The sequence below is a fragment of the Aythya ferina genome (genome assembly GCF_964211825.1).
Source record: "Aythya ferina genome assembly, chromosome: 4".
Taxonomy (NCBI): Eukaryota; Metazoa; Chordata; class Aves; order Anseriformes; family Anatidae; genus Aythya; species Aythya ferina.
Genome location: NC_140300.1, coordinates 64,053,139 through 64,077,211, shown reverse-complemented (window position 1 = coordinate 64,077,211; position 24,073 = coordinate 64,053,139). Strand labels below are relative to the sequence as shown.

The 24,073-nt window shown below is 42.7% G+C and overlaps 1 protein-coding gene across 1 annotated transcript in view; it reads left to right on the top strand.

Moving 5' to 3' along the window:
- Positions 1-24,073, top strand: part of ADGRL3 (adhesion G protein-coupled receptor L3) — a 519,229-nt gene that overhangs the window by 421,779 nt on the left and 73,377 nt on the right. Inside the window, exons 10-13 of the mRNA XM_084516776.1 lie at positions 9-314; positions 2,508-2,611; positions 8,369-8,554; positions 12,320-12,358. Coding sequence (XP_084372902.1) covers positions 9-314; positions 2,508-2,611; positions 8,369-8,554; positions 12,320-12,358 — 635 coding nt within the window. The remainder of the gene's footprint in view (positions 1-8; positions 315-2,507; positions 2,612-8,368; positions 8,555-12,319; positions 12,359-24,073) is intronic.

Genomic DNA, 24,073 nt, shown 5'->3' with positions numbered 1-24,073 from the left:
TGTTTCAGGAATATCCACCTCAGGGGCGCTGGGCCCGGGGAGCACCACTGCCAGCACCACGCCGCGGATGGCCACCAGCAGCACCGGCCGCCCCACCACCACCTCCGCCTTGGGCAGGAGGAACAGGAGCACCAGCACGCCGTCGCCCATGGCTGATGTCCCCGACGAAATGACCACACACCTGCCTCCTGCCTCCTCCCAGCTGCCCCCGGCGGGTGCAGAGAGCTGCGACCCCATGGAAGCCCGTGATATTATGTGGTCTCGTACCCGGCAGGGGCAGGTGGCAAAGCAGCCGTGTCCCATGGGCTCCATAGGTAAGTCGAGAGGTGGCCTGACCACAGGCCCCTGTGGCAGACACGTTTTCATCAGTGGATTATGCCACAGCCCTTTGTCAGGTCTATGCTGCCTTGGAGAAGTATGGCAGACAGCTGGCCTGGCTGAAGCCTCTATGTGCTGAGCACGTTGTGCAGGAGCTTTGGCATCCCAAGCTCTGGCTGAAGGAAAGGAGAAGCTAATAACCTTTCGGGATTGAGCTTGATGTGCTGTAAGAAATCCTGCCTCCACAAGCTGTATACAGTACGCCTGTTATCCCTGCTCTGGCTGTATTTGTAGCCTCTGGGCTCACTGAGTGGGGTGTTGATGGCTGACACTTCGCTTGTTTGGCTAAAAAAAAATAATCCACAACAACACACACATTTTGACGAAGCTCTCTGCTTCACTGTTTACATTTCAAAGGCCGTGGCTGGCCTTTCCTAGCACAGGTATTCCCAGATCGTACTCCTGAACCACCACGAGTGATTTTTCAAGCTGCAGCCAGCATCCGGTGCAATCAGCAGGGAAAGCAGGGAGAAAACCAAGCCAACTCTTTCAAAATGGTTTATGGTTTATTGGGTTTTGTTCCTTTTCTTCTACTCTTCCCTCAGTTGTTTTCTTCCGAAAGGTTGCTTTTGGAGATTTTCTCTCCAAATTAAAACACAATGGACTGAATAATGGGCTCTGACATATGGTTTAGTTTACTGTATTTTAACAAATGCAGTTTTTGGGAAAGAGTTTATTATTCAAGCTAGTCTTGGTGTCCAGACCTGAGAACCAGCTTGCCAAGAAGAAATCGGAAGGTGGAGGAAATTGCCTGAAAATAAGGGCTGGAGGGATCTGGCTTGCAGAGGAGGCTCTATTAATTCTCCTCTCTATTGCCCTGGAGAGCCATTCACACCTGTGTATACAAATTCTGACTCTCTCTTGAATTCAGTGAAGTCAGGCTGATAAAATGTACGTCAAGGATGAGAGGCATGGAAAGACATCAATGGTGAGAGTAGGTAAAAAACATTTTTACTGTCTTTCTCAGCCCCGCTTGGTAAAATTAGGTGTGCGAAAGGTATCATGTGGTTCCCAGAGAGAGGAAAGGGTAGTCGGAACTGAAGCTGTGAAAAGGGAAAGGAATGATAAAAAGGGAAAATGAAGGCTGGATGCAGGGAGCTATTTTCTAAGCACAAGAGCAAAGGATTGGATGGAAATAGCTAAGAAAAAAAAAAAAAAAGAACAAACCCAACATGTTGACAGGGGATGGTCTGGTGTAGGCAATAAGCCTTTCCAGTCTCTAATTTCAGTGATTCATGTGATTTGTTAAAAGCCACGGTATATTAGCAGTGGGCCTCTTCCCACTCCCTTTGAAGGCATCAGCAAACCCTCACTGTTTTTAATCGGCGCTACTATCAGACCTAGTATGTAATTCACTCCCCCGTTGAAAAGTTTAGCTCTGCAGGGTAGAGCACTTTATAGGATGCAGAGTCTTTAATCTATGTACTGGCTTTCTTGCTTTTTAAAGTTCTTTAAACTGCATCATTTTGGACATGTTTTTCTTCGTCTGGAAGGGCCAGAGACTCTTTACTGTCTTTTGCAGCAGGGATCTGGGAGGTATTTGCCAAACAAAACTTTCCTCTAGAGTCCTTCTTAATGGTCAGGGGTGGATGGGAAAGCCCAGCATTACATCTTAGCATTTTTAGCATTTAAACTTTTGCGTGGTTCCACCCAAACGGTTTAATGATGATTCAGAGCAGTAAAACCTTCATAAAGCAGTGGGGGGCAAGGAAGTCAAAGCTCGGGGTCTGATACTGAGGCACCACCAGCGGGGCAGAGCAGGCAGAATGGCCAGCCCAGCACTTGGGGTGCTGGCTCAATGGTTGAGATCCAACTTCAGTTCCTTACTCCCTGGGAGCTTTCCTATCTGGCCTGAGGCAAAGACGTCTGTCCATCGTCTCTTAGGTGAAATGGAAATGCTATCCCTGCCCTACTTCATTAGTCTTCTATGCCTGAGAGCCCTAAGCAACAAGGTGATGGGAGATTAGAGCACTGAGACGAGTCAGAGGCATCCTGCTGAGGTCCCAAGCACTAGTAAGCTCCCAGGCTTCGCGTGATGTTTCAGTCGGTGTGACGTGAAGCCTGTGAGATGGAGTCCTGTGGGGGAAATTCAGGTGGTAATTCTGAACACGGTGCCTTTCCTGTTCCAGGTGTTGCGACTTTCCGGTGTCTTGCACCAGATGGGATCTGGGAGCCCCAAGGACCAGACCTCAGCAACTGCTCTTCTCCCTGGATCAACCACATCACTCAGAAGGTAAAGCCTTCTCCACATGTTGACCACGCCAAGTGTGTGCAGTGACCTTCCAGAGGCCCCGAAGTCACCAGCAATCATGCTTACAGCATGAGCCGTGTGTAGTAGCTAAGTATTGCAAGGAGAAAACAAAAAAAAGACCGTAAAAATGTGATGGAAATTAAGGTAAAGAGGGTGAGGGACGGAAAAGGAAAGGGGCTGGAGAGTGGAATTAAACTGGAATGAATGATAGTTCTTGTTTGTGGCAAGAAAAGGAGGGAGAGGAGGAGGCAGATGGACATGTGGAAAGTGCTGACAATGCAAAAGGAAACTTTCCCTTTCATGCATCCCCAAGGATTTTCTCCCGCCATGCAAGCACAGGATAAACCCCGTAGCTGAGAAATCTTTACCAAAGAAAGGCAGGCTCAGTATGAAATGTTTGTGCTGCGCTACTGACTTTCTGTTTTTAACTTCTTCCCAAATTGTGAAAGGAGTGGTGGAATAGAAAACAATGCTGCAGTAATGCATATCTTTTGACTTCTAAGTCCCTTGATGAATGTTTTGTAGCACTTCGTCATTTATCAGTGTTAAAAGTGCATTAACATGTGACAATGGAAGTTCAAGACAAGCAGAGCTTATTTGGTAGCAATATGTTGAACATTTTTGTTATTAATGCACAGTGGTGCTTTCAGCTGATTTCATTACAAACAGAGACCAGATGTGTGTTTACGCCATAGAGTCTGTGGGCTGAATCCTTATTATAGCAATTTGGGTGGATTTATTCACTCCTTTAGCCGGAGCAAGAGATTCCCAGTACTGCAGGCTAGCCGTGCTGCGCTCTGGGAGAGCTCGTGCTCGCTGGTGAACGGGATGGGATGACCCTACAGATGGGGCTGCCTGTCTTTCTCCTCCCCGTCCCCCATCTTAGTTGAGGCTCAGCCATCTGTGACCGACTACCCCCGCTCAACTTCAGCTGGATTTATACCCATACCTCCCCCAAAATAGGGGAAGACATTGGTTAATGCGGGGCTGCTGTGGGACAGCACAGCCACTAGGAAGCCCCTGGTCCTTCCCGGTGCTTTTGTCCCACACAGGAGGTTGGGCAGCTCTCCTGCCATATGCTAAGGCTAGCTGATTAATAAAGACTGCCTTTGCTGCCATTAGCAGCTGTGCAACTCTTGTTTTATGACCCACGTACTTATCCTGGAGGGGTTAATATTACTTACTCTAGCCATAATTCACCCAGGCAGCTGGGAGACCTCTTGCTGCTCGGTGAAGATGGCTAGGCCGTTAGCCATTAGCAGAGGGAAATAATAGCCTGCGCTGATGAAATTTCCATCAAGGTTAGGCTTATTTTATTTGAAACCACAGCTATCATTTGCCTAACAAATGAGGCACATTTAATTTGTTACGTGCTTTCAAAAGAGGCTAAAATTGAAGAGCCAGGTTTTCAGAAATGCTGAGCAGGCCACAACAGGGAAGGAGGGTTTTTTTGTTTTGTTTTGTTTTTTGGAGGGGGAAGGGTAGGAGGATATTGTTTTTCTGGAGAAATTTAGCTACGTTCAGCTTTGGGGACATTTCATCAGTCAATGAAAAGACTAGGGGGATCTGCTAAACAGCTCTGGATCTAATGTTTTGGTGCATGTGTGGAAATTTTCTGGGAACTTGGGACCCCGTGGCCCAAACACTATGGAGATCTGCCTCCAGCCTTTCCAGGAGTGCCTTCTGAGAGGAAAGCCATGCCAGGCTTACCTAGAGGCTTGCGTTGGGGTTTTTGTTCAGTAATTCTTACAGCAAACAGAATTTTAAATCACTTCGGAAATAACCAATAACCACTTGGTGCCCCTGCCTGAGTAAGGAGATTGGAAATCATCACTGGCCTTAGAGTTGGAGATTGACTTGTTCATAAATTGGGCACTGGATTTACACATCCCCAGTCTGGACAGGACAATTCCCTTGACAGGGATGGTAGGGGAATGCCATGCTTGCATTCACATCTCTATAGCAAAGGATTATTACTTCTGTTCTTTCTCCTGCTCTGCTCAAACTGTACGGTGGGTGTTTGCCTGCTTGCATCACGGTATTAGGTTTTACAACCCTCTATTAGCTTCCATTAGAGTTATTGTGCTTGATGGAAGATCAGAACAAATGTCTGCTTCAGCAATTCATTGGCCCCCTGACATTTACTTTAACTTTATTGTTGGTGCCTACCATGCCCTCGTACTGTAGCAGGAGAATAAACTTGCCAGTGCTATTGAATTATGCACTGCTGTGTGGGTTACTTCCAGAGTCAAGCAGTAAAAGGAAGCAAAAAGGTCAGCTTGGATACATTGCATCGCCCTAATCATGAGGTCATACGTTCAGCCTCAGCCTGTTTGTTTTATCTCTTACTTCCATCAGTACTGGCCTTTGCGTACTCTGCAAGATGCCTGAAAATGTCTTTTCCTCACTGTGACTTTCAGTGGAGGGTCCTCCCACTAAGCCCAGCTTCAAGGCTCTGAAAGAGAAGATATTTTGTTTTGTAGGATAATAAGAAGGATCTGCTTGGCCGTGTATGACAGAAAGAGTGGGGTTTTGTGGAGGATATCACCACCTCATTGTGTCCAGGCCTGAGGGTGAAGTCACAGCCTTGGTGACACCCCCGTGAAATCCTGCATCCAGGGTGCTTTTGACTGTGTTGAGGGCACTGCAAGGTACTTGGTGCAGCAGGTGCTACAGCTCTCAGATATTAATTGGACATTAATTGGATTTGGATGTCAGCTGGAGTCACACTTTCTTTAGAAAAAAAGAGAAGGATGGTAGATATGCTCTGACCCTGTTGTGTGAACGCATGTGCATAATGAAACCTCTGCCAAGGAAACAAAACGGCCACGAAGTCTTTGCAATATCAGAAGTTGTCCCACAGCCCCTGTTTTGGCCCTGATGAAACCTGTCAGATGTTTGTCCCTCCAGAAAATGACCTCAGCTCCATGGCCTTTAAAGCTGGCTGGTCCATCTGCATGCTACTATTTTTAAAAACCCTAGTTCAATCTTTCATACCATGTTTTCTTGTTTCTTTATATTGCTGTCGGCCCCAGGCTACAGGAAAATATTTTTGCCATTATGCCTGCTGATGTTTCAGCACATTTGCTCCCGTACCCAGCATCTTTCTTATTTCCTGTGATTTTTCTTCCCTAAAGTCATCTTCTCTGCAATTTCCCTCATTTTTATTCTACCATCCTCTTCTTCGGTCATTTCCCTGTGAGAAAGGTAGGGATGAAACAGCAAGCACGCCGCGGAAGGGTTGTTGTTAGTCCTTCCAGACAAAACTCCCTATTTCTCTTCCTTGGAGTATATGAAGCAGGCAGGAAAACACGCCCTACCCAACAGCCATTACTTCACAGTCTTTTCAGTTGTAAGAATACAAGAGACGGTGGTCTAAACTAGAAAAATGTTAGCGAGGGTTGCACAGCATGGTTTCAGGTGTGCCAGTGCTCATTTGTAAATCTGGACTGAATCCTGCCAGCATGCTCAAATGAAGAGGAGAGCATTTTTTGACAGAGCTAGGAAAGTATGGGTTTGTGTGCTTAGATTTTTGGCAGGAAACACATTCTCTCTCCTTCAAATTAGCATTCTAAGACCAGATTTAACCAATTTGCAAAAGGCTAAAAACCACCCAAAACAACCAGAAATTAAATTTAGTTTGAACAGAATGTTTTCTTTTATCCCACAATCCTTTTTATTTTTAATCTTAATTTTTTTCACAATCAAGACAGAAAATGAAAAAAAAAAAAAAAAAACAAAAAGAAAAAACAACTTTAGTCTCAAGTCAAAAAGAGATGTATTATTTTTACTTCATTTATTTTTCTTCAGCCTACCAGCAGAAAACTCAGTTATTTGTACCTTTTTTCTCTACTTCTTGCCTGCCTTGCAGCAACGGCCTGACCCTCAAAGAACTTTGTAAGATTGTTCCTGTTTTCTGCGGATGGTGGTGACTGTGTTAGTGTTTGACTTAAAGACTACTGCACTTTTGGGAAGAAATAACTAATAAGAAGCTTGTCTTCCGTGCAGCAATAATGAAGGGGAAGCTGTGGAGAGGTGCTTTACAGAAGGGAAGTTCCCAAGGAACATTAGTTAAATGCATCCTTCTGGGCAGCAGTGAGCTTTGCTGTGTTACGTATAATTAATGCAAAAAGTTCAGTCATGTTTTTACACAACACCAGGCATGCATTTTAGTCAGCGTTTAGGGACTGATAGCAGAAGTTGTTTTTGACAGGACTGCATGGAGGACACCTAAACTGCAGCTTCAAATGCTTGAAAGAATTAGGGAGGTTTGCTATGAGTAGGCCAGTCTGCGAAGGTGCATGGCCCAAGGGAAAATGGATGCATCAAATGCTGAGTAGCAGGGTTTTTTTTTTTCTTCTGACACGAGTAAAAATTGCACTTCTTGGAATTTTGCAGTTTTCTGTAGGGCACACACAAATATTGTCTGTCATGATACATGTTAAGCTCCAGGGACAAACTGCAGGAAAATCCTGTCATTGATTTCTATATGTAAAGGGATTTGATGCAGCCATTCTTTAAAGGCCTGGGTGCCAATGGAGGAGGTTAAAATTCAGCCCCTGTGCTGACATGTGGCATTCTTCAGCTGCTTAGGAGATCAGGCAGCTGTAAGAATAGGATCTGGTTTCTATGGCATTAGCCTTGTGTGTTACAAGGAGAAATCATTCAATTTTTGAATATATGTTATCATTGCTCTAATGGGAAGAACAACACATTATCTCCTTTATTTGTCTTATCTATATCATCATACGCTTTAATTCTCTGAAGATGAGCATATGAACGTCTTCAGTTAGATCTCATTAAATCAGATGGGCTGTTGCTGTCAAATTGATGGAAGTAAGTTATTCATTTATAACTGAGCTAATTGATTTACTGAGAGGTAGAAGCTCTGTCTGCAATCTTTCTCTGGAATCTTGCTTTTACAATAAGCACCAGAAATTGAGGGAGGAAGAGAAATATGTGATTCCTAGCTGTTGGAAGATAAGACAATTGGAAATTTCATATGAAGAACCCAGCAGAGTTGGTCATTAAGCCTGACGGAGAAGTGGGACCTTCATTTAAATGTCATCCTGTGTAATTTCTCCTTATGCCTGGCATATTCCCTATGCATATGCGTTCCAGATTGGAGTGGCATATAATGAAGGAAGATTAGAAAGCAGCAATAGTATTCTTGTACTGGGCTGCTCATAGAAAGGAGATGGGACTAGCTGCCCTGACCCCAATCCTCGTGGCATGGGAGAGGAAAGGGACAACAGGTGAGGAGAGCAAGAAAGAAGGAAAAAAACATTATGGAAAGAGAGAGCTTCTCAAATAATTACACAGTGAATTTCTCTGTAGGTGAGTCATGAATTTTATGACTCAATTAGACAATAAGAGTCTTTTAATAGCAGATACAACCAAACAGCCTACTTGGTTTTCCCTTCCAGCAAGCCTTTATTTGAAGGCTTAAACCTTTTGCTCCTGAGTTAGTATGTTTTTAAGCTAAGAATCACTAGACTTATCACAGAAGTAGTGCCCACTGAGGTAAGGAGCACATCTCTTGTGTGCAAGCGCTAAGTTAAATTAACACCTGATTGCTAAATCCATGCAATGGAATTTGTCAGCTTTTTTCCTCTTGTTTGTCTGAGCTATGTCATCTATTTGTGTTTCTTTTTTGTTTCTTCTGTGGGGCTGGGGGGCCTGGAGTAATGTCATACTAACAGTTAGGGACAACCTTTTCCCCTGCTTTCTCAATTGCAGATGAAGTCGGGGGAGATGGCTGCCAATATCGCCCGAGAACTTGCGGAGCACACGAAAAACCACTTGTACGCTGGTGATATCACGTACTCCGTGTCTGCCATGGTCCAGCTGGTCAACTTGCTTGATGTGCAGCTCCGAAACCTGACTCCAGGCGGGAAGGACAGCGCTGCACGCAGCTTAAATAAGGTAAAAACAAAGGGCCTTGGGAAAGGACAGGAGGCTGAAGAAAGGTTTGGCTGTCCCTGGAGAGCTATTAGAAATCTCATTCTGAACGAGTGCCTTTTTAGGGCAGCCATTCTTTCTTAGTAGACAGGAGTACCTGGCAGTTTTTCGTTTACAGTGCATTTTATTCTGCTGAGAAACGAAACAGTTGTAAATGCCAAGTGTACTGTTGGTGCTGGGAAATGTATACCCTTAGATGTGTAGATATATGTACTCCTGGTACTTCATTGTGGTCTCAGCACTCGTGGCTCAGTATGAGAATAACTCAAGTGATACCATGGCAATTATTGTGGATTTGTGCCAACATGACTGAGACTAGACTTTTGCCCAGCGTTTCCAGTGCTGAATTGTCTGTGAAACGACATGTAATATAATCCAGAAAATTTGAATTTTTAAAACCCTGAGATGCAGAGACAGTCTGAGTTTTGATTTTTCATCTTGTAACATTAAAAGACGCTGGATGTGAAGGTCAAATGGGCACTTTTATGCATAAATATAAACAAAAGCAGATACACGTTTATTTACACTTGAGATACATTTATCAAAGTCACATTAGATGGCAGCTTATTTACATCTAAGGTGCTTAAGATGTTTTAGTATTAGAGGGCCTTTGTAATAATTACCTGTGACAGTCCAGAAGCACATTTCTGCACAGTGACTCTGTGGTTTATGTGCCCTCTGAAGAAAAAGAATTACGAGTCATTTTGTCATTTCTATATTTAAGTGCACCTGCTACATACTAAAGATGCTAGACGTTGCCAATTATGGGAGAAAATATTGGCTGTGGAGTCTGTAAGAATATATTTAAAGCTGAGGTTTTCCTGGGTCCAGAGCCTTCTTCATCACTGAATCTCATGTAAATGCACAGGATGAGAATTATCTGGGACTCAGGCAGTGCATTGTGCAGGCCTGGTCATCAGAACAAAGTGAAGCTGAATCCTGTGGCTACCAGCACATGGTTATATTGGCCACCTACTTAAAATAAGACACCAGATATTGTTCTCAACTGTGTAGTTGGCTCGGACAGTTCGGGCATCCATGTAAGTGAGAACAGAATTTGGTCACAAGGTTATACGGGGAATAAATGATCCCAGCTAAGCCTAAAATTTCTTCCGTGTCTTCTGAAGAAACATATTTTTCAGGGAAGTAACGTTGTCTTTCTGTTGTAAAATATTATTGTGGACTTATTCTGTTTTAAATGAGAAGGGCTTCGGGATTGTTTAAAATTACAGCCACATGGGAATTAAGTCCTGCATATCATGTGCTTTGCATGTGCAAGGAATGGGGTTGTCCTGATGCTTTTAATTAGTGCTGCTTCCAGCTATTTTATAACAAAGTAGGTAATACTTGTATTAACTGTTACATCAGCATAACATTTTTGTTATAATCCAACCATGGTTTTATTTGAAATTATGGCGATATCTGACAATATGAGGTAAAACCAGCAATTAATGTCACCTACTAACGGGTTTCATGATTCTAGTCTGCTTGCTCTTCTGAATATGTCCTAGCCATACCCAACATTTTGTCACTTCAGCTTTGCAATCACATGTTTTTCATCTTTTTATATCCTACCTTCCAATATTTGTTCCTATTACACGAAATGGGGTTGTATCTTGGGGAAAGGTGGGAGTTACCGTTGTCACGGGAAGGTTTGGAAAGGCAGAGCTGCTCAGCTCTGCTGTCCCTCCTGTGGCTCCCCGTGCAGATTCCCCCACCACCACCACCATCAGCTTTGCACAAGCAGCTCATACAAATCAATTGCACTCCACATTAAAATTCTGGACCGTGTGGAGTCCTGCAAAACAACGATGCGAGTCAGTGATCCAAATGACAGGCTCGGTAATTTACTTGCTCTCATTCCCCACTTAATTCTTTAGAAGAGCAACTGCTCTGTGTTCATTTAAGAATGCATGAATTCGACTTGGAAGTAGTATCGGGCAAACAAAAGGCAGCAGAGTTACTGCTCCATTTTCCCCTTCACTGATCAAGAGTATTTCCAGAAAAAAAAGAAAAGAAAAAAAAAAAAAAAAGAAAGAAAAAAAAAGGAAAAAGTAATTTACAAAGAGTTTTAGTTAGTGTTGTTTAGTCAGAAAGGAGAAATAAAGTAAGCACTAGCCATTAAATATTCTTTTAATCATTAAAGGAAATGTGCTGGGGATTTGCCTTCATGCTCCATCTGAAAGCATTCACCTGTGCTCTTATGTTTTTTTATTATTTTTTACAAGCTGATGTACAATGAATTAAGGTAAACTGGCATAATCAGAGTTTTTAAAAGCCATCATCTTTCAGGAGCCACTTTCCTGTCACTAAAAGCGTTGTGCTTTCCACTGGATCAGGCTTAATTAAGGTAATAATCGTTCTATAGTGGACTGGTGAGACCCCCAAGTAGATAGCTCTGTAATTTCCAGCAAATCTTTCTTTGATCTCCATTTGTGTATGAAAAGTCTTCATACTGGCCAAGTTTACCCAGAGAAGGTTTCTACTGTTAGAAATCGATGATTTAGAAATTGAAATTAGACACTGCCTGGTACCTGAGTGTACTTTGTTTGTTTCGGAGTCTCAGAACTCTTGGGGACAGATCTGGCTCTCAGCTGTCCTCATGGGATGGCACTGCTGGGAGCTGAGAGTATGTTACCCCAAATCTCCGTGGACAGGCATTTCCAACTCAGGTACATCAGCAAAAAGCAACCCAGCAAAACCAGTGGCTCCGAGCAGCCTGACTTTAGTTGCGCTGCTGCAGAGCGGTCTCATTTCTAGCTCACTGCTGCAGACAGCCTGCAAAGTCCCAGGGAGGTAAATAAGTGCCTGTTTGAATTTCATGACACACTGAAGTGCAGTTATCAGGCAGGAGGCATGCAAGTGCATATCAAAGTACAGTCTTAAATGTGGCTCCTATTAAGAAGGTGGGATTCTTTATGGAAAGGCTATTCAGCATATAAAGTATTTAGACCCAGTAATTACAAAGGAAAGCACAATGCAGTATAAGAGAAAATTGGAAAACTCAGTCCTAAACAAGCAGCTTAATCCAAAGAGGAGAAAATGGCCTCAACTGGAAATACTAAATCTGATTCCCATTTCCTAGTTATAAGCTTTTCAATGGCCATCCATGCATTCAGGAGCTCTGGGCAACGCTCTCTCCCACAGCTTCAGGTGTGATCACACTTGACGTGCTCCAGAGCTGGCATTAAGGTGAGATAAAGCTGGATGAGAGGCTCTGCCTTGAACAGGTGTCTCAGGATGAGTCTAGGCCTATGTATAGATATATCCTGCGTACAGCTTGCTCCCTGCTTGTCCAAAGCTGGGTTATAGCTCACTATGCCATCAGCACTCTCCAGCTGCAGAGCCCACTCTCCTTTCACAAAAATAACAATTATCCCCATCCATCCCAGCCTTGTTTGACATGAAAACTCCAGGCTGTAAGGAAAAGGTTGTCTCCTGACCACCTCCACTTTACCTAAGTGTCTCTACCATCTAACAGCTGCTCTTGCAAAGTTCCCAGTGTGTGCTTAACTGAAAAAGGACTAACCTTTATTTCTGGAGCCCGTCCTTCCAGCTTTCCACTGCTGCCTAACTCGCATGCTTCCTTTGGTTTGGTTTGTTCTCAAGAGCTGTTTAAAAGAGAAATGAGGTTTTCACATAGGCATTTTCTTCAAAATTTTTTCCCTTGTTCTGTCACTAACTTGTTTTTTCTATTCCGTCTTTAATCTGCTGTCTTTATGGACTCAGCTTCAGAAAAGGGAGCGCTCTTGCAGGGCCTATGTCCAGGTATTTCTTGTGTTTTTAATCCACATGTCCAGTTGTTGTTTGACTGAGTGACTGTGAAGTGGTTCTTGTCTGTCAATCTGATTTTACCACCTGTGTGGCAGCAAGTTCTAAGGTTAAGGTTACAGGATAATGTGATCATTTCATTATTCATTTCCCTTCCACACTTGCCAGGTTGTTCACAGCCTTGACAAAAATGTGGGACAAAAACTCCGAACAAGGAAGTGGGGGGAAAAAAAAAGGAGAGATCTGACAAGACCCGTTCAGACACTGGAATAAGCAGAACAGTCTGGATGCATGCAATTCCAGAATGCAAAACCCCCTGCTCACAGAGGTGTCTCCAGACCACCTGGGTTTTGCTAGCAACATGTCACTCAAATAGCTGCAGCATGCGATTTCTTGTTTTTCCTTCTTCTCTTGCAAATTTAGAAACAATTCAAAATTGCGGCACTTGGCATGAGGGAGGAGGTAGAATCATAATGAAATGCAGAGTGTCCTCGCAGAGGGATGTAAGAAGGAGGAGAGTGCTGCAAACTAAATATAGGATTAGGAACATAACATCCCATAAAGTTCACCCAGCTGCCTGAATGTGCAGGCTCACATTGTGTTTACATGAACGAAGTCAAGTCCCAGTGTTTTGGAAAGACCTGCCTGTAGTCTTTTCAAGAGCGGGGCCTTGGGTCATGACGTTATTTATCCTGTCACCTAGGTTTGTAGCACTTGCTCCAGTGACTTTTGTATAAAGCTGTTTGTATACTATGGGTGAGTTAATGCTGCTTTAAGAAATGTGAGTGTTTTACCTCCTAATTTCTGTCTTGTGCTTATGAACTTCGATGTTAAACTTACGGATGGTTGGTCATTATTTATGTGTGTATATATAACGGAGGTGTGAAAATGAAACCCACGTTTGCGGAGGGGGCTGTCAATACCTGATTTTTTTTCTGCATAGTGGAAGTTCCTACAGCTCATACTGACTTTATTTTGTGAGTGCATACTTCATTTAATCTGGAAGATTAGATGGCTTAGATTTCTAGGGCATTAAATATAAAACAGTTCACCTCTGTGCTGGTAGCATGTCTGTCTTCCCTTTGGCCATGACAGCAAGCCATCCCTCATCTGTTCCCTAACATAAACGTTAATGGATAAAGATGAGTTATGGACTTACACGTATCATATCTGGACTGACCTCCCTTAGGATCATTTATCATTTTAAGGAAATTTTACCCTTCAGTGCTTACTCCCAGTTTGGCTATCTTGTCTACGGTTGAAACATGGTGAAGCTGGTTTGACCATGGACTGCACGCTCCTGTTGGGGATATTGGATGCTACTCAACCTTGTCCTTTTCTTAGCTGTGCAGGTGCACTCTGCAGACTCGTTGCAGGCTCCTGGTCTTCTTGTCTTCTTTCGAACAGTACTGAATAGTGGATTTAATATACTCTACAGAAATCTTGGCATTGATAGAATAAAAACTTGAATTCTGCATAGACTTAAGCTTACCATTAATTTCAAGGACTCCTTGCCTTTCACTTGGAAAGGCTACTTCTATGTTTAAACATTAATCATTTGCCTACCTCTGTAGTAGACCAAAGCTGATGAAAGCTCATTGCCTAAGCTGTTTAGTGTAAATATGAACAAAGCTGGTAAATCTATTGAAGAGGACAGTCCTGTAATGGAGGGCTTGAAGAAGGAATTAGATGACCTAATTGAACCTCTCCAGCTCAGTCTTGTAATATATGGAGGTAAAATAATGTATCTAGACATATTTTCATACAGTATGTTTCCATTTGGAAAATCATGTTGCTGAAGTCAGCAAAAAATCTTGTGGGAGGAGTATTTGTCTGTGATAGCAATTAAATGTGACTGCAGGTATTCCTGTTACAGGCCACTTCTGCTTTACCAGGCAGTGAAATGTCTGGGCTGGCAAAGACAACTTAGCAATAATTTTTCAACAGATTTTAAATGGGGAAGTCCCAGATCTTGTGAAGTCACTGGGAGGTGGATGCTCCGTGGAACTATGCCACCGATGGCAGAGAAATTGAGTTTTCAGCATTGCTGACATGATCTCCTTTTGCTGGTCCCTTTGTCATGAAGCGCATCCACAGCTGTGCTCCCTAAGCAAGGGAAAACACCGTACAGTTTATGTGAGAGATGCTCAGTAACTATAAAAATCAAATGTGCAATTGAAAACAGGTGAATTTGTGGGAAGGGGAGGGTAACTTGAGAAGATGATAATTACTGATATCAGTCTTAGTGGTTTCTTTGGGCTGACAAAACCTAAGTGGTTAGGACAGAGCCCCTGTGCCAGCTGAGGTGTAAAGTCCTATAAAGTCCAAAATAAATTAATAATATAAATAAATGTGTAAAATGGAACTGGAAATGTTCTGAGTTATTCAAAGATGAAACAGTGGGGACGCAGTATCAGATTACCATCTTATTTTTCTGGGTAATGTCATAATTAAAACAAGTATTGATTAGATATGTCTGTAAACTGCCACAATATTTATTGAGTTATAAACTCGGGGATTTTATTTAGTGAAGACAGAGATTATGGATGCTCCTCTTTTAGTTGCAAATGTGGTAGATGATCTCTTTTCTCTCAAAAATCCAACATGAGCCAATCTGACGGGTGGTATGATAAATACATGTTAATATAACGGCCAGACAACAGCTTGGGGGTTTGCCAATCGCCGTGATGTTTAAGAAACTGCAACATCAGTTTTAATTTGTGATAGTAGGAGTCGCCTAGATGGGCTGAGCTTACAGAGGTGGATGTCCGACAGGGGTGGGGTGAGTAGACTTGGAAGGGTTCTCCATCAGCTAAGGAGAGCTTGGAGCAGGTGACTGGCTTTTTAGTGGCTGAAGATCTCTGCACCAATTCCCCTTGGAGCTGCATCTCCCTGCATTACTCAGGCCCACCTTTCCACAGTTCCTGGCAGTCTATTTTGGGAAGGGAAGGAAGAAGTCTTTGTGCAGGAGAGTGAGTCACAATGGGTGACACACTGGGTGAGTGTAGCCTCATTTGGTGACTGATGTGTGACATAAGCTGGTCAGAATTTTCTGGATTTTTTTATTTTTTTTTTCAGAACTTACTCATTTTCTGAAGGTGTTTCTCCTTATAGTGAAGCTCTGGAGTGGAAGGAAACACTAAACATTTGTCTGCTGAGAGCTGTGAAACTTGGTGTGGTGTCACAGATTTCTTCCATGCCCTTCAGCAAGTGACGCATGCTCACTGTTTCCCAGCTCCTCATCTCATAATACTGTGGATACAATCCCCCTGACCTCTGGGAATACAAGAAGGGTAATAAAGTTAAAAAAAATAAAAAAAAAAAAAAATACACACACACAAAACCAACCCAAAACATTCAGATATTACAATAAGGGAGGCCCTATTAACATGGAATTCTTAAACATGGGAAACACAAGCTTTTAATAAAAGCTCACACCACACAGTCCAGACATGCAGAGTCCTCTTGAGCACGTGTGTGCTCTTGATTAGAGCGTCTGAACTCACCTCCTTGCTCTGCTTGGATTTTGTGGTCTGCAGCTGAGAGGCATCATGAAGCCAGGCAGCAGCCCCTTCCCACGTGAAACTGCGTGCTGCATTTGAGATGCAGATCTCAGAGGGCAAAAACTTCCCGAGGGGATCCCATTATTATTATTATTTTATTTTTTTTTAAGCCAGTCTCAGTTTCTTCAAAGCTGGAGGACGGTGAATACAATAGATAGACTGAGTGGCTGTTCTGTGGGAGGTGTGGAAGGAAGCAGCAGAGCGTTGCTTTTGCAGCATTTTCCTGGCTTAACAGCATTTTCTGCTCTGGTTTCTGCTATCCTCTGGGCTGTCCTGTAAACCAGTTGGCCCTGTTTTGTAATTCAGGGCTTGTCTGTACACTACATGGAGATTATGGAGGTGCCACCCGCCCCATGAGGACCCCAAGAGCATCTGGGTGCAGGTGGCATTGCAGCCACCAGCAAGGCCAGTGCTGAGAGCCTGGCAGGGTCCAGGTAGCAGATGGCAGCCGGTGGCTGCAGTCAGCCTCAGCCTTCCAGTTCTCCTGGAAGTTTTCTGAACACCTCACCCTTGTAACACAGGCTGTTGGAATTGCTGTACTAAGCAAAAATGAAAGGCTTTCCCCCAGGGGATTCAAGCCATTAAGTTTAGGACTGAGTAAAAGAAGAGACTTTTTTTCTATTCTTTTTTCAAACCCAGCAGCTCTCGGTAGATAAAAGGTATGTCTGGGACTTTGCCAGTAATATTTAAAGTGGATTAATTCTGTTTTTTCTCCTTCTTGCTTACTTGCTCAGTTGGCTCAAACTTCTGTGAGGATGAAACGAAAGAAACTTGTAGCTCTTGAGACGGAGAGTAAATTGAATTACGCCGCGTTTAGCTGTGTTCTTGTTGTGCCTGCAACAAGAAAGACTCTAACCTCCATTTATAGAGAAAGGGGCAAATTAATGAGGATTTTCGAGTTCCTTGTTTGGTCACTTAATTGGCTGTATGACAAAGAGCTCCACGGTGCGTGTCAAACAACTTTCAGAGTCCTCTAATGATTTGTGCCTTGCTCAACTCCTGATGCTATTCTGCGTGGCCTGTCAAGAGAGGTATCGTTGTTAAAGTGGCTGGAATAAATTGGTTAGCAGTGTGCATACAATGTAGGATATTAGCTATAGCTATGGGGAGTACTTTCAGCAGCTTTTTCAAGATAGCTAGATGTTTGCCCCTAAGCATCAAAGTGCCCCAAACTTTCATTTAATATAATTAAAAGGACATCTGAAAGAAGTGTGACTCACAGCAGGGTTCTGTGGGTTGGTAGCCCTTTTGTTAAAACTCTGTGAACTTAATATACTTCACAGCTTGATAAACCTGCACTTGATTTGTGTCAGTAAGAGCAAAAATATAAATCCCCACCCCGCGTGTTTCTGCTGCACTGAGCCTGTTGTTAGGGGAGAGGAGGATCAAAGCCGCAGCCTTGGGTTTGTGGCTGGAATCCCAAATTCTTCACGTAAATATTAAAAAGGAATATGACCACAAGTTCCTTTACCTACAGCTAAGCTACATGTATGATGATACTGTCACATGTAACACAGCAAAACTGAAAAAAAATATGTTTTCTGTGTTACTGTGTGCTCACTTTCTGCTTTAGGCTGACTCAGCCCTTAAACCTGGTGGCACGGGAAAAAGTCTCAATACGAGTTACCATAGAGGCCAGTGGGAGACGTCCCTTTAATTTGGACCACTGGGAGAAAAGAAGAATCTCATGGCCACCCTAGGAGTTCCCTTGAAGGCTATGGATATTCCATCAAAGAAGCTCTTATTGTTTGCAAGCCATTTTCTTTTTTTTTTCTACATCTTTAGTCACTTCCCCGGTGTAATTATTCTAGCAGTTGCTTGTATAGTCTCAAATCCCAAACAGTAGGGCAGCAAATACAGATGATTCATAAATGCAGTTTTCAGCTTATTCTGCAGGGAAGATCTCATTAGATGAAATAGATCATATGTTATTTCCTTCTTCCCAATCAATTGCTTTTATTTCAGTCCTACAGATGCCTTCTGACCTTAAAATATTCTTCCTCATATACTAAGCAAAGTAAAAAACCATACCCTGTAATTTGTAACCACCTTTTATTTCTTAGATCTCCTATTTTATTTTATTTTTTTTTGTGCTCCCACTAGGAGATTACTGGTAGTTCAAGGCCAAGATTGCAAACCTTGCATGCCTAGTGCAAGACCATTAATTCCATAAGAAAGCTTTTGTAGATGGCCTAATTGTAATAAAGGTCAGTGCCTTTATTCCCACTGCAGTGAGTTCTCAGCGCCGCTGAAATTCAGGCTCTTTCTGATTCGGTACAGTTCCTGTGCCTGGAGCAGACACATTTTCTGTAGCATTTAAAAGAGGAGATTGCATGCTCTTTCTTGATACCCTGAATCTATGGAGTCATTTTGGAAATTCCTCTGCAAGGCCAGTTGAAGATCTCTACCTGCCTTCACCGTGAGTAGTAATCGTGGGTTTTGGTTCAGTTTGCCAAAACTGATACCATCAGTTGCCAGTCACCTCCTCTGGTATTAGACATGGACTGGTGTTTCTGGGTAAGTCTTGAAGGCAGATGTGGAGATTAGCAGTAGGTATTCTAATGATTTTAATTTTTAACCACGGTTCAGATAGATTCAATCTAAATATGTGTCTATCCATTTCAGTGATTATTGCTGTTGTTTTCGTATGACCAAATTGCTTTGCAAAAAGCCTTAGACATTGGCTGGGCTTCCCCGTAAGGAATTGTCTCCAGTGTGCTTATTTATGCTTTGACCAGAGACTAATTTTAATTTGGAATAATAAATGACAAGAAGAAAAAAACATGCAAAGGTGAAGAGCCTTGTCAGACATATTTGAATGCCCATCTCAGCTAAGAAACAGGATGTAATGCCATCGTTTAGCCAAAAAGACCCTTTTCTTGTTTAGGGAACTGAGGAAATAACGTGTGCTTCTATTTTTGACCTAAGTCCTACATAGCAGACAACTGTTTCGGTATGATTGGTGACCCTGCTGTAGAGGGATTGGGGTGCTGTTCTGAAGTCCATCATTTCACGAGCTGGTCCCTTTCAGTGCAATTATCTTACCAGAACCAGCTCTCCTCACGTGCCCAAATCCAGGCTTTCATCCCCATCTTCTTATCTGGAGTGCCCATTTTGGCTATACCAGGTATATTCAGAGTTAATGGGAGCTTCTCTGGTACTGGTACTTTTTAGGGCCAGAGGCAACAATTGCACAGCTTCCAGCGGAACTTGTCTTCAATATCATCGATTGTGCCTTTAACTCAATTAGTTTGGAGTCTTGCAAATATTGATAGCTTTAAAAAAGGGGTTATTTTGGCACTGGGTGTTTCATATGAATACAGACAAAAATGAGCTATTCTTGAGCAAGGAGGCAGGTAAGCTCTTTTAAAGTACTACTAGTTTCTAGTAGAAAGAAGGGAAAAAAGAGCACAATATTGCAATCATTGAACCATATCCGCATTTCAGTGCGTCTACTCTCTGAAGTGTTTTTCATTTTCACTGTGCACTTTAGACCTGAAAGGGTTTTCATGCTTTTTTTTCTCCACCGATTTACCATAAAATCTCAAGCTGCTATTAAAAAGTGGGCTAATAACATTTTTTGCATGCTTTGAATAAAGATGACGATGCACTTGTTTTGGAGTAGTACCCAGAGGTCTCAAGCAGGACCAGAACCTCAACCTGTAAGCACAGCCAAAGGCTGCATCTATGTGATTGCCCTCTATGGTCTTAGCACCACTGTTCTAGGAAAGAGTGAGCAAACCTTTCTTAGCGAAGCTGTACCAACAAACACCTTTTGTGCAGGGGCAGCTGTACAAGCACTGCTTTTTTTTTTCTTTTCATGCACCAGCCATGATTTCAGTCTATCAGTGCAAAGCACAGCTTTGTTGACGGAGCTCCTTCTGTACTAATTTTTCAAAGTGCATTGCATCAAGTATTCCTGTTAGGTCAAGGAAGACGAGTGTTAGCAGTGTGAGATAGGGTTTTATAAGTTATAAAAAGCATATAGTTTTAGTAGAAATGTCATTGCAAAAGTGGTGCTTTAATGCCATATGCCACTGTCCTTTTCACCCAGTGCCGCTACAGGAGCTTAGACTTTGATATAAGGTGCATGCAAAATAATTTATACTGTTTCCAGTCTCATCTTAAGGAGGTGCTGTTTTGTAAGGAAGGACAACCCGTGAATTTGAAAATTACTGAGCAGAGGCGCTCAACCAGCGTTCCCTGTAGGGCTTGCTGGTATTCACTTGGCACGAAGCAATATTTTCTCACACACCCTTGAAAATGTACTCCAGTCCTAAATTCATTGGGGTTTGCGTTCTTCCATCAGCTGCTTAGTGAAAGGCTAAAATGAACTATAAACATTTAGGATCTAACACCTTTAGGACCTAGCACCAGGAGAGTTGCTTAAGCACAGCACAACGAGCTCTGGTCCAAAATCGGCAATGAGATTAGCAGGCCTGACATCTCTTGGTAATTTTGAGGTTCAATTCCCAGCTGAAGACAGATTTTACATTACAGAGCCTACTTTTGTCAAACAGCAATGCTTTAGGTGTTGTTATGGTGAGAGACAAACAAAGGGATGTGGTGTCGCTGGGTATGTACTATCCTGTAGGTTTAAACCATGTGTCACATAGACAGATATTCTCGCCAGGCATTTCTAGAGGGGGAGAAGATAAAAATAAATCAACATGCAAAATTCAGTTTTATGGAATGAAGCAGCTGTCACAGAGGAAATCAATGGGACATATATGATCAGCCTTTTAGTGATGTGTAATTACTGTGAGACTCCTAATTAGTTGCCCTTTTGACAACGCAGCTTTTAATACCAATTTATAAGTGTTTGAGAAGGAAGTCTTACATGTTGTTTCTGTATTGTAACCTCGGGACAAAATCAAGAAACCATGAGCATATGCCCTTATCTGGGAAAAAAAAAATCTCCCTGTGTAATTTATTAACATCTATTTACATTGAATGTATACTCTGTGAGGCTGTATAGCCACCTAATGAAAGGAATTGCCATCCTGGGATTTATCTTCCACTCTTGGCATTACTCTTTTCTTAATGTCCAGTTGAAGCCACTGTTGGGGACAGAATATTAGACTCATTGGACCTGTCATCAGACCCAGAATGGTTGTTCTCTACGGGCTTGCATTAAGGGGGTTTAGCATTCAGTGATTGTGTAGGTACCCTGATACCGTAGTCAGCATACAGCTACACCTACAGATCTCAGGATAAAAAAACAGATGGGACGTCTTCTTTCTTGGTGCTCTTTTTCCCTCATTTATCCGTACTTTAAGGCTGCAAACAAGCAAGCTATGCCTTTTGAAAGCACTCCCTTGATGTCATTTAAGTTACTTTTGTCCTTCTCCCTGGGCATATATGTGCGTATGCTGTTCATTCTTAAAGCCTCTGCAACCTTGGCATTGGTTTTGTGCTGTGCTGTAGGGGACATAGAGTTATGTTGGAGTCCATGAGGCTCACAAGAGTGCTTTGGCTCACTTGGAAGTTGTTCATCTAGTTGAGCTACTTTTGGAAGAGGAATAAGACAGGGGAGAGAAGAAAAATACAACAGTGGAATACCTTCAGCTTGGGAAGCAGGGACAAGGTCTTCAGTAAGGGTTCATGCAGAACCCTTAAATAGGTTTTGTGTCCTTCAGGGACAGGATTAAACTCACGTGTTTTTGGGTACCTATATGAAGATGATCCTTCCTTCTACTTTGACTGGGAAGAGACACTAGAGAGCTTCTGGGCTCCTGACTGTGCTCCATGTTAAATTCTTGAAGCGAGATGGGATGGAACTGAGTCAAAACTTCCTTAGCTCCCTCTGAAAATACCCACCTTTATCACCATCACCAAGGGTCTCAGATAAAACCCAACAAGTCATCAGCTCCCTAGCAGACCTGTCTCATGCTTTCTTCATTTCAAAGGTCATCTGTCAGGGCTAACCCTTCTGCTGGTCACTGAGAGGCTTTGCTGGAAGACTGGCACTGCTGCTCCTATGCTGGAGCTTCATCAGACCACAAAGTCATTGGAGTTGGTGCCAAACCCACCTAAACCACAAAGCCTCAGCTTAAATGCAAAGACACAGGCAAGTACTTGTCCCATGTGCCTGACTTTCCACAGTTCCTGGTTCCCTGCCCAACTTTTCCCAGTTGGCATCTCTGTCTCAAGAGACACTGTTGCTTTAACAGCTGTTTTGTTTCATTTAAACACCTACCTCAGCTCATGTCCAAAATGCAAACATTTCATTAGCACCTCATCTCCTTGGCTTCAGCCTGCAGCACTCAGCCATAATGAAGTGCTGCACTCAGAAATATAATGCGGGGAACACTTGATTAATGCACTGAGGCAGGTGAGGGGATTGACCCTCTGGGAAAAGCTATGGACTAAATTCATCTTGGTTGTAATGCCAGTGATGACAGTCTACCAACTTCACTCAGATCTCTGCTAAGGACCCGAACCAAAGTCCTTGGAAATCTTTCCAGAGTTTTAGTGTCAGACCCAGGATCCAAAGTGATATGATGTAGCTGATTTCAAGTTTAGTCATTTCTAGAGGATGCTCAGCATCACGATGCCCATTGGATGGAGAGCACACATTTTGCAGGAGGAATCTAACCGAGGTTCTCTGTCAAGCTTTGTATGCATACATGCACAATGCTTTGTTAATAAGTAAATAAATAAATGCTAATTATTTTTTTTTTCCTGGGGAAATATCTTTGCAGCATAAGTTTAACCATAACACAAATATGTCATCATCTGTTTCATATTTAGACAAATAAGCATTGCCTTTCCATCCACAGCCAGGAGCTAGATCTGCTGCAAAGACTATTTCCACCACTCAGATATTGATGAAAGCATGTTGTTTTAGCAGAGATTTAAAAACGCTATTAACAACTGAGCTAAATAGAAGTAAGGCAAATTGTAGTCTGCACAGTAATATTGAAAGGTGAGAAAAATCCTTATTTTCTGCTTTCAAGGAATATAAGATCTTTGTGAGAAAACTCCATGTTGTGTAGAGCCAGCACAGCAAAATAGTTGATTTTTTTGGTGACTGTGAAAGAATAACACCTCCTTTTTGCCTGAAAGGAGATAAGCTACCAAAGTAAACTACTGAATTTTATTAAGAGCTACAGCGATTAGGCTTCAAGATTTTAAAATGCTGAAAAAAAAACCCACACTTAAACGCAATGTTTTTTTAGTATTTCTTTTTGGCTGTTGAAGTTGCTAACCTGTTTTTTCTGTGCACACACCACATTTGTTAAGATAATTTTTAGACTACTTAGGAAAATTAGTTTAATAATTAGTTTAAGAAATTGATGTATGGTTAGTAATTTCTGCTTAACAGCAAATGAGAACAGGATCCCAGCTCTGGAATGTAAAAGCTTTACAAGAAAAAGATTTTTGCAGTGGCAATAAAGGAAGAGATTTTCTGCCATTTCAGTTTGCTTCAGTGATGGAAGCATTGACTACTTTATACTTTGGAAACCAAGCTGTGAGGCTCAGGAGAAATGTTGTCTATTAATCACAGGACCAGGGCAATAGCTTCCAGGGAGGGAAAGATCTGCTGAAGGTAAAGGAGAGATTTGTCAGAAAAGCAACTGAGTTAAGTTGTCATTAATTAGGTTGGAGAGTAGGGGCTTTTTACTGTCAGGGTGCCTGATTCTGCCTCTGTCTTCCAACAGGAGCTGTGGTGATATGAGAAACATCCAACCTGAAGGACATTTAAGATTAGGATGCACATGGCATTATCTAAGTGAAACGTCTTTGCTGGGATTAAAAGCACTAGCAGTGGCAGGTCTAGATGTCCTTGCTTCTCCTTGAACCTTGTTGTAATTGGCAATTCTTGAAGGTCACATGGATATAACAATGAAATCCAATTCTGGTTCGATGTGACCCAGAGTTGACATCAGCATGCCTTGCACTGGGAATCATAGAATCACTAAGGTTGGAAAAGATCTCCAAGATCATTTGGTCCAACCATCCCCCTACCACCACTGTCACCCACTAAGCCATGTCCCCAAGCACCATGTCCCACTTTTCCTTGAACACCCCCAGGGACGGTGACTCCACCACCTCCCTGGGCAACCCGTCCCAATGCCTGACTGCTCTTTCTGAGAAGAAACGTCTCCTCATTTCCAACCTGAACCTCCCCTGGGGCAACTTGAGG